The 15,000-nt window shown below is 44.9% G+C and overlaps 1 protein-coding gene across 1 annotated transcript in view; it reads left to right on the forward strand.

Annotated features, from left to right (window-relative positions):
* Positions 1–15,000, forward strand: part of LOC307079241 (voltage-dependent calcium channel subunit alpha-2/delta-3-like) — a gene marked incomplete at both ends in the record, with an annotated part of 122,284 nt that overhangs the window by 65,890 nt on the left and 41,394 nt on the right. Inside the window, 6 exons of the mRNA XM_079741440.1 lie at positions 1,835–1,913; positions 4,607–4,740; positions 6,717–6,734; positions 12,905–12,976; positions 13,283–13,363; positions 14,495–14,569. Coding sequence (XP_079597566.1) covers positions 1,835–1,913; positions 4,607–4,740; positions 6,717–6,734; positions 12,905–12,976; positions 13,283–13,363; positions 14,495–14,569 — 459 coding nt within the window. The remainder of the gene's footprint in view (positions 1–1,834; positions 1,914–4,606; positions 4,741–6,716; positions 6,735–12,904; positions 12,977–13,282; positions 13,364–14,494; positions 14,570–15,000) is intronic.

Raw genomic sequence — 15,000 nt, forward strand, 5'->3', positions numbered from 1 at the left:
TCTTTACCTCATGCTTATGTGTAATCTGCCTGATAACATCTGTTTAATGGACAGGGGACAACACCTGGGGAGACACCTGGGGGACAGTAGCGTACATCAATAGCATCCAGCTGCAGCAGAAACTCGACCGGGTCAGCTAGGGTCCGACTGTGACACAAAACGTTGAAAAAAGCCGAAAAAACTGACCTGCTACACCACAGGCACCAGCTCCGGCGCTGCAGCTGGATGCTACTCGCATACACTGCTACATGGCACTAGTTTGGCCCACTTGCTTTGGCAAAACTAATGCCATGCCCAGCTCCTTATGTTTCAGAAAGCCACCAGGATTAACATTGGCCAATTGGCGAAAGGTGGAGATCTGAAGAACTGTGGCGGCTGAGACTTGACACGACTGCAGCGGGATGGGTTTGGCCGCTGGTTGTTGTTGAGTGAGTGCTGGCGACCGCAGCAAGCGAGAGAGGCCACACTAAGACAAAAAGACCCTCAGCACATCTTCTACTTTGTCACTTCAAATCAGTTCTGTATATATGATATGTTGAGATGTTCGTGACGTTTGCAGCAACGCGGGGCAAAGGCTTGGCGTTGTGGTTCTATGCTGGTCCTAGGCCACTCCACCTAAATGAGTCAGACATGCAACTAGGGCAGAGGCTGTTCTTCGCAGAGATGCTCCCTAAACTATATAGAACGGAAGCGACACTAAAGTAACGAGCTTCATCTTTCCGGCCGGAGGGGGGGGAGGGGGGGGGGTCTGCTCAGCATCGCTGACACTCAGATGGCTGAGGTCTTTGTGAATGAGGGTTGATTATAGACTAGATAATGAGGGCTTTTAATTTCCTCTGATAATCAAGACAATAGACAGCATCTGGGAGTGCCTGGTTCAACGCCACGATGATGATGAGGATAATGATGATGATGATGATGATGATGATGATGATAGCAGATGGATCCATCTCTTGGTGCTGGTTAAGAGTGTCTATCCGACATCGCAATCAGGCCGGCGAAATCATTACAGCTGACAATAGACTAATGCAAATTTATCATTTGCATTGGTTCAGTTATTCATAATTTACCTGGATCCATCTTGATTATTATTAATTGATATTATAGAACTTGACATTTTTGGGGGGGGTTGGGAAGAATCCTTGGGACAATTTCTCTCCAAATAAGTGTTGCAGTGAAAACTTGTTTTGTAAATCCTTCATTAATTTGCAGCTCCTTCTGTTCCAGGGAGTCATCCAAAATCAGAACGAGACATGGTTTGTGCACACACAATGTGCACACACAAACACAATCACACACACACACACACACACACACATGCACACACGCTCACACGCACACACAACAATGTCAAGCTGAAAAATAGGAAAACGGAATCCGAATTTGGACAGCTGTGCCCCTAGAGGCTCACATCTGGTCCAATCTGGCAACCCTCTGCCTCACACACAAAACACAGAGGCACACACTATCATTCACGCACACACCTGTCAAACCCACCGGTTCTCATTGAGTCTTGCCTACCATACGTCTCTATTTTCTGTTTGCTTTACTGAAAGAGTGAAATCATTTCAATAATTACAAACCACTCCGTTCAAAAAATCGTCATCATATATTTGATTCAATTTTACGCTGATAACCATCTTTGACTAAAACAAACTCACGATGCACCCCGGGATGTTAAAATCAACAGACGGTAGGGAGAGCTAATCGCTGACAGATAAAGCGGGAGCCTATGGTCGGCCCCCACGGTGCGCCCCCCTGTGGTGGCCATGCTGGGTACCTATCTGAATGCGATTAAAATGACTGACAGAAGCTATCTGCTCTCTCGCCACAGGTTCGCATTTTCCCCTACCTGATTGGCAGAGAGTCCGCCTTCGCTGATAATCTGAAATGGATGGCGTGTGCGAACAAAGGTGGGCTCCTGCAACACTCCTCGCACAGCAATGTTTCAGAGGGAAAAGAGTTCTAGTTTGTACGTGTGTCTGGTGTGTGTTTGTGTGTGTGTGTACACATAACTTTATGTTGCTGCTAGTCAGTATAAGCAAAAGCCAAGATTGACCATCCACATGTAGGTGGGGGCTGAACATGTGCATGTTTGTGTATGTGTGTGTGTCCGTATGTGTCTCTGCGTGTGTGTGTGTGTGGTCATGGTTGTCATCACTACAAATAACATGTTTCTTCAGGTTCTATATTTAGCTCAGAGGTGGGTGATGGCGACCACCTCACTCAATTTCCTCCGACCGCCCAGTGTCTGTGTCTGTTTGTGAGTTTATGTGTGTCTGTGGGTGTGTGCGTGTGTGTGAATGTGTGTGTGTGATTGTGTCTGTGTGTGTGTGAAAGGACAACAGTAGCCACAATATTACTTGGGACCAATATCGGACAGGATGGTCTTTTCATTCGGTCCATGCGAGTGTGTGCATTTGCATCTGCATTTCAAGACTCACAGTATCGCGCACCCAGCCCACCCGAGTCTTACTCATCACATCTCTCCCTGGAGATAGCAACCCTATCTCCCCACAGTCTCAGTCAGGCTACATTTACATTCAGATTAAGGTTTTTTCTTTCAGCCAATTCAGGTCAATCTTCGGGAAACCAAAGAATGCTTAAAGCGATGATGAGGTTGATACAGAATACACAGATCATACTGCACACGGTCCCAAGTGCTGCGTGAAGATGGATTGAACCTGAATGCAGGAGGCTGCTGAGGACCGGTCATTAATACGCATGGTGTCAGCCGGCCGTCCTCCACCGTGCTGTGGGCACAGTGTCACTGAAGGCAAGAGTCATCCATCTCTCTCTCTCTCTCTCTCTCTCTCTCTCTCTCTCTCTCTCTCTCTCTCTCTCTCTCTCTCTCTCCCCCTCTAACTTTTTCTCTCGCTCTCTGTCTGTCTGTCTCTCTCTCTGTCTGTCTGTCTGTCTGTCTCTCTCTCTCTGTCTGTCTCTCTCGGTCTGTCTCTCTCTCTCTCTCTCTCTGTCTCTCTCTCTCTCTCTCTCTCTCTCTCTCTCTCACACTCTCTCGCCAACAACTTTGACTAACTCGAGAAGCTCTGGCACCTGTCTGTGTGTCTGTGTCTGTATACTGTTTGTGTGTGTGTGTTTGCGTGTGTGCGTTAGGGTTTGTGTTTGTGTAGGTGTGTGTGTTTTAAATTCCCTGTGCATATGTGTGTGTGTGTGTGTGTGTGTGTGTGTGTGTGTGTGCATGAGTATGTGCGTGTTTTACTTTCTGAGTGCATGTGTTAATGTGCATTTGTGCTCCACCCCACATGGTCTACCTGATTGGGTCATGCAGATCCATGTTGCTATGGTGAACTATTTTTAGATGGTAAACAATGTTCATGTGGTTAAGGGTCTAGTATCAGATTATGATCCTGATAATGGCGTTGGGGTATATTGCCGGCTAACCTTGGACCCACGTCTGTTTCTCGATCTAAATGACTCTGCTCCTCTCCCTGAAGAGTAAAGGTTATTATCTCGTAGGATGACCGCTATGTGCTTGCTATAGCTCTGATTGTCTGCCTCCTTGACTTCTCTGGAGAAGGTTAGGGCAATTTGCTGTTCTACTAAGAATGTCACTTTCTCACATTCTCCTCCTTTCTCACCCAAAGTCAAACCCCTTTTTCTCTCATTTCATTTTTGAAGTCACCAGTCTTCAATTGTGAACTCTCCATGTCGTTCTCTCCGCTCTCCACTGCACTCACAGCATATTCTGTCCCCTGGCATCGACCTCAGCCCGATAGCAGCGGCATTGCAGTCATGGACAAAATGGCATCGCATTCACTCTAAATTGAGCTTCTCTTTCCAATACCTTCCCCATTCTGAGCGCCTCCTCGGCTTGCTCTTCCGCTATTGCTCGTTCCTCACTTTGGGAACTCCCGAAAGGACTACACACTCACATGCACCCACGTTCCCTCTCTCACATGTCATGCCTGCCTTTCGACAGCCCATCCAAGCAATTGCTCTGCTTTGCTGCAAGGGGAAGCTAAAATGGCTTTTGATGGTGTCTAAAGAGATGCGGTTGTTCTTTCGGAGCCGACCGTAATGAATCTGACATTGGGACCGTGTTCCGAAGATGGTGACATTACAGGGGAGCCATTTTAGCCGTGCTTGTCCACAGGCGTGTGCGCACACACACATACACACTCACACACACGTCTTCTGTGTGCGGGAATGAATGGTGGGCATTGGGATCTGGGGATGTACTGTACTTGTTCCCTGCTAAGTGGATGTGGACTCCACTGCTCTGATATTATGCTATTATATATCATACATACATACATATATATATATGTATATATATATATACTGTATATATATAATGAAATATACAGGTCCTTTCTGACTGCCCCTTTCCTTCTTCTCTGTTCCCTCCACTCTTTGCCTTTTATTTCTCTCTGTCTGTCTTTTTATTGGTCCATCTCTATGTCTCTCTGTCTGTTTTCTCTCTCTATCTCTATCTCCTCTCTCTCTTTCTATTTTTCGATCCATCTATCTTTCTCATCTTATCCGTCTGCCTGTCTGTCCGTCCGTATGTATGGACTCTTATCTGTCTGTCCATGTGTCTGGTCTCTCTCCATCTGTCCGTCCCTCTTCCACCCCCCCTCTCCAGGGTACTTCACCCAGATCTCCACCCTGGCGGACGTTCAGGAGAACGTGATGGAGTACCTCCACGTGCTGAGCCGCCCCAAGGTGATAGACCAGGAACACGACACGGTGTGGACCGAGGCCTACATCGATAACACTGTGAGTGGGCAGACCCCCCGTTCCACCCTCTCCCATCGGCCTCATGCAACTGGACACCGCCAGTTCTCTCAGCCCCTAGGACCGATGATATTGTATCAATGATGTCACTCTCCCCGAATGCCTTTTGCAATTCACTAAGAGATTTGTTTATGAAATATGTGTACAGGAAACTAAGCTGAGAAAATGAATCCTGCCGAAGCAGGAAGTGTAGTGTTGTTTTGTTAGAAATGTGTTAAAGGTTGTGACAGATGGAACCGGTAGGGGTGTTTGTGTGTGTGTGTGTGTATGTTTTTGTGTTTATGAGTGTGTGCGTGTGTATGTGTATGTGTGTGTGTGGGGGGGGACTATGTTGTGGGAGTAGAACATATTGGGAATCATTGGTGAGTTAGCATCTTCTATACTGTACTTCCTTTGTCACACACACACTTATGCACGCAAGCAAATATACACACACACACACACACACACACTTGCGAGCACACACAAGCACACACAGAAACACATACACACACATTCACACAAAAACACACTCACAAAAAAGCACAACTGAACACAGACAAACACATACACAGTTTTATGATGAATTGTATCATCTCTTTCAATAGTATACAAGAAATATCCAATTAACAAATAATTAAATACATAATTGATCTGCCTGGCTCAGAAAACATCATCCCCAAAAACACCAGAAGGATTGCTACAAATCCATATCATTCTTTGCATCCATAATCCATAAATCCACTCACAATCCACTTTATTCAGCCATGCACAATGGTCCCTTTTTTGTTGTGACGCCATTGTGTTTGGGCACATAAGAGTGAACGGTCATTTGTTCGGGTTTCTGAATATTGGAGATTAGAGGGGGGTGGGGGAGGGGGGTCCACGCCGTCTCCACGCAGACCCTTTCGCTCTGTGCTCTTGTTCCACACACCTTCCTCCCTCTCTCTGGTCGCTCTCACTCTTCCTCTCTGTCCCCTGTCATTTGTGTTTTATTTTCCCATTCCTGTGTTCCGCTTCCCCTCGGTGTGAATTGATCACAGTAAAGACGTGTGTGCTAACTTGGCCGCTAGAACAGCGTTGTCTCTGTAACGCTATCATGGGCGTACATCATAGAGTTTTGGAGCAAGTGTCAACAACTGTGCGTGTCTGGTAGAATCCTACTGCAATTCATGGCCACGCTTTCTAAAAATGATCAGTCATAAGTCATTTCAAGCCTTTAGTTAACGATGAAGTATTCATTGACAAAACATTACTAAACATTCGTAAAGTGTTATGTTAAAGGGCCCCTATTTCAGCCTAGCAACGAATCTGGTGGACTGAACCCACTGGTAGGCTGAACTGTCATCATACATCTTAGGTCCACTCAAGTGAACCACTTGTGATTTCACTAGAGGGTGGATTTTCACATGGATGATTAGCCTTGTAATGGCTGATTAACATCAAACCCGCCGGTAAAATGGGTGTCCTTTTAATATAGCTAGTATTAATCATCAACATATGTATGTTTGATTAAGAATTAGTTCATCATGCACTTAAGGCTTATTATAGTTTTGTTAATGATTAGTTACAAAGGACTTATATAACTAAACATTATTGTATAGCGTTAAATGCATTGTTCTTAACGTCTTGTTTACTTTTGGATTGTCATGAATGTAAATGCATTAGGTTGACATCTATTATAAATTATTATAAAAAAACACAATCCCTGAGTGGGAACTTGTGAAAGCAACTGTTTACCCGGCAAACCCCTCAACTCCAGAGCAAACTATTGTCAAACAAACAAGGACGCTATATTAACTTAAATATTAACATTATACATTGCATACTCAAGTTAAAGTAAGGGAAATTGGAACAAAACACACCAATAGCCGACACTTCATTCAAGTCTACACAAGCTTATTGACACGCTTTGTCCCTTCCCCCTCTCTTCCTTTTTTCCTCTTTCTTTCTGTTTTGGTTTAATCTGATCCCTGTAGCTCCCACAGGCACAGAAGGTAAACTCCTGTCTGTAGTCGTTGTGTTGCTGTGTTTCCATGTGTTTACAGCGTGACGCGTCTCCATCTCCATTTTAACTCTCTTTGTGGAAAATGGAATGAAGCCATGCTGTTTCCACCGTGGTTTGTTGTTCTTTTTGTTTGACCGGATTAATTGTTATTATTTCTGCTTTGTCGCCTTCTGATGTCATCCGTGGCTGCCTTGATTTCATGTTTCTGTTTTTAATTGTGCACCGTGACGTGACGTTGTCATTCACCAGTCACTTATTTTGCACAGCAGTTGACATAAGTGCACATAAGTGGACACTTAGAAACACGGACACGTGCACTCTCGTAAAGCCACAGATCTATATATATTAACTTAGGCACACGCACACGCACACACGCATACAAACACACACACACATGAATATACAAACATATACACACACGCACACATACAGCAAATAAATACATGCCAACTGACAATCACACACACACACACAAAAACACTCTCTCTCCCCCATGCACAAGGGCGCACACACACACACACACACTCACATGCTGATTTGAGCACAGAGTGATTCATTGTCGGTGTTCCGTTGGTCTTGCTTTGACAGTTTCTCAAATGTTGGCAGTGTGATCGTGCGTGAAAATGTGTAGTTGCGATTTGTTCATTTCCTTTTCATTTTTCAGTTTGGAAACCAGATCGCCTTTATCGTGCTTGTTTCCTCCCTCTCTGTCTCCGGGCCATGACACCAATAGCCTGTGATGACGCACTTGGATGATGTGTGTTGCCTTTTCATTGATCTCAGAGGTATATGAATCAATGGTAGGCTTGGATGAGGCCTCGTCCTAAGCAGCTCTATAATCATAACGGTGAAGAAAAACAGTGCTTTGCAGCACCATCAACATCAGCAGAGCCCTTGCATTCCCATCAGACAGCTGGAAAAGCATATGTCAGGCGTACCGTTGTTAATGGGATGGAGCCTACAGGGTCGGCGTTACTGTCTCTGTTGCTCACCATCCACTTAGTGCAGATGTAGCCTGAATGGTAGCTATCGCAAGTAACCTGCGTTCTCACTCACAAAAACACGCACAGACCAACAAGACACCTCAGGCATCAAAACAGAGTCATTTTAAATATAAACACTTCCTTTGATGGACACTGTCTTTTTAAAAAGAGATAATGCTGAGCCTGAATATTTGGATATTCAGTTAACGTTCTGTAGGTGTACAATCTCAATTCAAGATTCAGAAAGGAAAAAAAAGTAATGATTCATTAAAAAAGAAGAATACATTGCAACTTATTGCAAACCACAGGTAGAAGGTTAGGTTACATGTTGTCCAAATACCCTACTGATCTCCCAGAAAAAAAAAAAAAAAATCTAAGGGTGTGTGATGTCAACCATAATTCTGAGATCCCTTCACTTCAACCCTTCAGTTAGGTAGCTTCAGAGGTAACAGTAGCCATCATCAAAATACAGCCTTGCCAAATACGAGATGAGTGAATTATCAACGTGAATTGTGTCCTCAAATATGACAACATTATTCAAATCTGTACTTTGGTAGCACTTTGCCACCGGCTGTCCAGTATGAGAATCTGCAAGACCTTCAGAGACAGACTTTAAACAAACCGCTTGTTGTAATGATCATATTTATGAAATGTTAGGGTTTTGTGCAGAAGCTTTCCTTGGTGGAGCTCCAACTCGTCAGCAAGGCTTTTTCCTAGATGGCGAGCCATACCCCACAATAGCGCCTGTGTGATTTATCTTCCGATGAACAGTGCTAGTTCTGCCATGCGATGTTATCAAACCTTTGCACAATGTTCAACCACCTTTTTGCTTTGTGATGATTGGAAGTAGGTTGTGTGAGGCGTTGTGTCTTTGACAACCAGGCTCCATCGAAATCTGGCCTTAACCCAGTCAGACTTGGACCGATGAGGGTTATTAAAAATATATAGCTATTAAAAATATAATTCTACAGCACTGCTCTCCGCTAGAGCTGGCAAGGAAACATACACACTAGGAATTTCTCATTTTTTTTTTAATTTTTTCAACAAAATATGATACATTCGTTTGGGAAACCAAATTATTATTTGGTGCTTGAAATTATGTATTTGGGCCAGCCCTGCCTTTCTTCACACACTCATAGGGAAATTGCGATTCATATTGTCTGATCATAAATAACTGTACAAGGGATTAATGAATGGTGCTGCTATGATGTCTTTATGGAGCACTTAGCCAGTTAACACATTGGGGGATTCTGGCCTATTATAATGTCCTATTGATAGAGGTTTAAATAGCAATGACTGACAAATTAATTTACATTTCCCACTACAATGATGAGACAAAAAACCCAATTTTAAACGTATTCAATTGCTTCCAAAATAAAAAAGTGAATGTGAAAAGGACCAGTGTGCCAATGCTAGACCAGTTTAAACTGCCCAACCGGAGTCAGACGGGGATAAAAAAGAATACTTTAGACAACGGCAAACACATCCTCGAGCTGGAGAGCTCAGTGCAAAGTTATTTTACATTGACATTATTTTACATTTGTCTGTCTATTTAGCCACGTTTTCTCCCTAGTAAGTTGTCAGTTGTGAACAGTGAGCTATTCTACGGAAACATCCTGCGGTTTTGACAGTGTATTTAGTGTGTCCCCTTATGAATGCCTACTCAGCCAATGTTTTTGAAGTATATCCAACAAAACAAAAAGCTTTCCTCAAACAGAGCACTCAAGCATTGCCATAAAGAGATGGACAAAATGAGATAGTGTTTTCACACATTTATTCTTGTGTTTAATTAGACCTGAAACTCTACTTGGAAGAGGGGGAATTATGCTGGTCGGATTATTTAATTGCCCAGAGTTTACATATGATGTCATTGTTAATTGTAGCACTCATGGTTGATTGCCTCGCCGGGGGGGGTCGGGAACTCACTGTGTGTGTGTGTGTGTGTGTGTGGGGGGGGGGGGGGGGGGGGGGGGGGACTCTTGTTAGAGTTGTTCAGCCTCTCTGCTTCCCACCGCTAAAACCCCATTACACCACGTCCTCCTCTGACTCCTCCCTCCCCCCTCTCCCCCACCACGTCCTCCTCTGACTCCTTCCTCCCCCTCTCCCCCCTCTCACCACGTCCTCCTCTGACTCCTCCCTCCCCCTCTCCCCCCTCTCACCACGTCCTCCTCTGACTCCTCCCTCCCCCTCTCCCCCCATTACACCATGTCCTCCCTGACTCCTCCCCCCCTCTCCCCCACCATGTCCTCCTCTGACTCCTCCCTCCCCCTCTCCCCCCTCTCACCATGTCCTCCTCTGACTCCTCCCTCCCCCTCTCCCCCCTCTCACCATGTCCTCCTCTGACTCCTCCACCCCTCCTCTCCCCAAATTACACCATGTCCTCTGCTGACTCTTCCCCCCCCTCCCACCCCTCCCACATCCATCTCTACCCCCAACAGGTCCCCTGAGTGCTATCCATCCCCCCTCCCCCAACACGCACACACTCACTCCCCCAGAAACATCTCGTCTCATTCTGTTTCTACAGTAAAAAAAACACAAATCCTCTCCACCCTTCCCGGCCCCCTCCCCTGTGTGTTCTCTTGTTCTCCCCCCTCCTCCCCTCCTCTTCTCCTCCGTCTTGTTGTATCCTTTCTCTCCCTCCCGCTTCCTTACCGTCATCCATCATCCCGTGGCACTTTTGGCTTGGTTTCCCGCTCTGTCGGGGTGAGATGACACTTGCCGGGGTGGAGGAGAGAGGAAAAGTTCCGGCTACACCACATCTATATTTGTCTTTCTTCAGGCAAATTAAAAGGGAAGAGGATTTTAAAGTTCAGAGGACTCTTTTGTGGGAGATATATTCTCCCAGTGTACGGTGGAGCCGTGTCGAATGGTGCGGATGCTGTACGTTCTCGTACGGACGGGGACGATTAGACCTTAAGGCGAATAAGAGAAACATTAAGAGGGCGCAAGCTCGGCATGTGACGGCCACACGCATATAGATTAGTGTTTAGTCGCGACTCTTCCAAGACAGCACCGCTGGCTCTCCTGTCACGTCCGCATCTCAAGGGCTTATTTACACTTCCCTCCTTGGAGGAGTGTGTCCGTCCCCCCCCCGTCCCCCCGAAAGGGTGGCTTTGGCTTCACAAACACAGCAGAATCAGCACTAAAGCTGGCTCGCCCAGGGAAACAGGGTCGTAGGGGCCATGGGCGAACGATTCGTCAAAGCAACCCAGATTATGAGGTGTCCTATGGGGGACCAGACAAAAGGGCGTGTGTGTCAGTGTGTCACAGAGTGTGTGGTCTCTTGTAGCGAAACCCTACAATGGGGGTGTAACTTCTGTGAGCGGTGGTGCACGTGTGTGTGTGTGCACGCGTGTGTGTTTACGTGTGTGTTTGTGGCTTTGCAGCGCTAGTACATTGTGTATCTGTTCTCAGTCGCGCTCCCTGTCTTTCTGGGTTATTTTGCTGACGTGGACAGAAAAAAAGCAAAGACTGTAGTTAATGATGATCCATGCTCCTAAAATGCCAATGTTTTCACATTCATATTCTGTAGAGGATCACAAATCCCTCGGGTTAGTGGGGGAAAGGCACATTGTGTTATTGTGAGTTTTCACTGAGCTTGAACTTGTCTGTCTCTGTCTGGAGTGACAGAATAGTTTTGAATTTGTCTTGATTTTGTTCTTTTGGAGACTGAAATGAGAATATACACACTAACGACAAAAATATGAACAAACACACAGAGACACACACACAAACACACAAAAAAACAGCAACACAGCGCACAACCATCCTCGCATGAACATTCATTAATCTTCACCCACAAACACACACCCACACCCAACATCAAATGAACATGAAAACCTCGTCCCATAGCGCATTCAAGTGGATCTAACAAGGGTTGCAGTGGACAGGAGATTAAGTTCTGCTCAATCCTCAGTCAGCCTGCGACGTACACCTGATGATATATGATCCAATAGCCCTGGCACTGGAAATAGGCTCTGTATTTTATTTTTAGACAAGGTCCTGTTTCTTTGTCCTGTCCGTTGATCGATTCCGGTTGCCAGCAGCCCAGTGTGGTGTTGTTATAATGGCTGTACTTAGGTGTGCTTCGTCTCCCTTTTGAAGTCCCAATACTGCATCCTGGATGGCTTTTACCAGCTTTCCAGAGCCCAGATCCCCTATCTCTCTGTCCCAGTGGGACGGAGCAACCAGTATTTTGCTGTCAATACTTGTTATTACTGGTGGTGGTGGCAGGGGGGGAGAGACAGCGAGGCGGGTTGTACTAAGTTCAAGGGGATAGTTAAAGTGAGGCAAAAAGAGACTAAATGAAGCCGTTGTAGATTAACTCAATGTGAACAGTTAACATTGACAATGAACTAGACTCGAGAGGAAGGTCAAAGGGATGTCTACGTGACCTTAGACGATGTGTGTGTGTGTGTGTGTGTGTGTGTGTGTGTGTGTTTGTGTGTTTCTTTGTGTGTTTATGTACGTTTGTGTGTGTACGTGTGTGTTTATATGCATGTGTGTTTTTATGCATGTGTTTATATGTGTGTGTCTATGTGTGTGTGTGTGTGTGTGCGTGTCTGTGTGTGTGTGTGTGTGTGTGTGTGTGTGTGTGTGTGTGTGTGTGACTGTCTGTGTATGTTGCTGTGTGTGAATGTGTTCGTGTAACAGGCTGTTCCTCAAGGTACCAGACTGCAGCAGTAGTGTAGGGCTTTCATCTCCAATAGATCATCAGCCCATCTTCAGAAGAGAAAACGCAGCCGCTTGAAAGATAAATATCGTAATTATTCCGGCAGTCTTAACGGAAGGAAGTTGCCTGTGCTAAACCACGAGCCCTGCCGTTGGATAAGCTTATTACTGCAAACATCAAAGGCCGACTGAGACTGAACACGTTTAAAGGCAGATAATTAACATGAATAAAACATACGGGGAGGGAGGGAAGTTTTGTCAATCCCCTCTGGAAGATATCGGGGCCTAGAAGCTCAGCCATGACCACCATCTTAAAGGACATGTTCTGCCGCCTAAAAGATAAAGCCTTCCCTCCTGTGTCAACAGAAGGGCATTAAGGTAGATAAAGATGCACCTTCATGTTTGATCTATTAGTAACTGTATGAGTGCTTCTCTATCCATTTATTCCTATATATTTATTTACACTCTCTCTCTCTCTCTCTCTCTCTCTCTCTCTCTCTCCCAGATGGAGGATGGTCGGGACCCAGTACTGATGACCACCGTGGCGATGCCAGTCTTCAGTACCAAGAATGAAACGGTTGGTACACTAAAAGAGCAACTGGCATATTGCAATGCAAAAAGTTAATCATGAAAATAATAACAAATACATTATTTATTATTGGATATAATAAAAATTAATAGCTTTTAAATCGATTTGCCATATGCTTTCCCATCTTAATTAACCCGAGAGGCTGACCTGCAGGTTTCCCTTTAAATCAACACTATCGCAACAGTACATCCATATTCCAGTATTGTATTTACTTATTAGCATGCCTTGTTTGCATTTCCTTATTGTATGTTTTTCTGCTCATAAGTATCGTCCTGTATATTTGTTTGTTAATAGAAGAACCGAGGCATTCTGCTGGGAGTGGTTGGAACCGATGTGCCTGTGTCAGAGCTTCTAAAGACCATCCCCAAATATAAGGTACACAACAATGCCTAAGAATGTAAGCAATACACCACCGCTTCGGCATACATTATTTTCCAATAATGGTACAACCAAGAGTGGTTGATTCCGCTTTTTTACGACTAGATATTAGTCACTTTCGTCTATAATATTATCAGCTGAGTTTCAAATATTCTTCAGCGGCGAGCATATTTTTTTTGCGTTGTCAGGGAAACATCTGGTCGATAGTTGTATTTGACCGTTGTTGTTTGTGTTAGATTTTGAATGCATGGATTCAGAGCTGTTTCAAGGCAGGGGTGTCACATTATTGTAAAACAATACACAACCTTTGAACGGTTTTCACCAATCAGATTCAAGTATTTAACCAAGCTGTTAGGAGTAAACCAGGTCAAGCTTTCCTTTTAGTGGAAAACTATGTACCACTTGATGCGTGATTTGTAGCACATTAATTGCAGTGGTGTCCTGCTTTTAAAAAACAATGCACAGCCTGGGAAGATTTTTGACTCATCGGAATCAAGTATTCACTAATTCTGTGATATAAACTAAATGTATTCTACTCCATTATGTCAAAGAAGTGCCATTATTAAAAGTGCCTAGTAAAGTGCCCCTTCATTTGATGGGCGCACGTACGAATGAAGCCATGGCAAGAATTAAGTGTTGTTTAGACTCTGCTAATGTGACGGTCCAACTGACAGGTGGTAGTAATCACTTTGCCCCCCCCAAAAAACCAGATCAATTGTAGGTGGTGGCAGACTTTTTGGGAAGAGATTGTTTGCGGCTACAGTGTGATGTCTGCTGACAGGAAAATGATATTCGGTGGAAACGACTGCATTAGTGATAGACTCCTGCTGTCACAGTCTCTTATGCTTTGATACGTTGATCTGTTTTTTCCTCTCTCTTTCACGCTGGGTGGGTGTGAGGATGTTTAATGTGTGTTTGACAGTTTAAAAGTATGTTATTAATCAGGCTGTGGACACGATAAAATCGGACTGCTTGTCACAGGGACGATGGGCGTGCCATAAGTTACACAAAAACATATTCCTACCCTGTATTCTGTGTGTGTGTGTGTATGTGCGTCTGGTATGTGTATGTGTGTGTGCCTTTCTAATGTGTGTGTGTGTGTGTGTGTGTGTGTGTGTATCCTTGCAGTTGGGCATCCACGGCTATGCATTTGCAATCACCAACAACGGCTACATCCTCACCCACCCAGACCTGCGACCCCTTGTGAGTTCCACTTCCTGTCACACCCACTCCCCCTCACCTCAACAGTAGCCAAGGCGCCAACCTCATTATCATAGCAATTATTTTCACCGAGAACAGAGTTCAAATGTAGATCTTTTTATTTTTTGTGTTCGGCCGGATGTGATGTACAAACGTAAGTAGCTTGTGTCAAGTCAATTACAGATTTCACACTAACAATGAAATGCAGATTAACAGGCAATTGTTGCACTATTGTGCGATGGTAAACCTGCTGCTGCTTTGCGTAGGGCATCGCAGTATGTTTGTGTGCGCGCGTGTGTCTGTGCGCGTGTGTGTGTGTGTGAATTGCCAAGAAATGTGTCTGTATGTGTGTATGTGTGTGTGTGTGTGTGTATGTTTGGTGTGTGTGTGGGTTTAGCGCAGTGTATGTGTTTGTGTATTGGCAGCGTGGTGAC

This window comes from Pollachius pollachius (assembly GCF_949987615.1).
Source record: "Pollachius pollachius genome assembly, chromosome: 8".
Classification (NCBI taxonomy): Eukaryota; Metazoa; Chordata; class Actinopteri; order Gadiformes; family Gadidae; genus Pollachius; species Pollachius pollachius.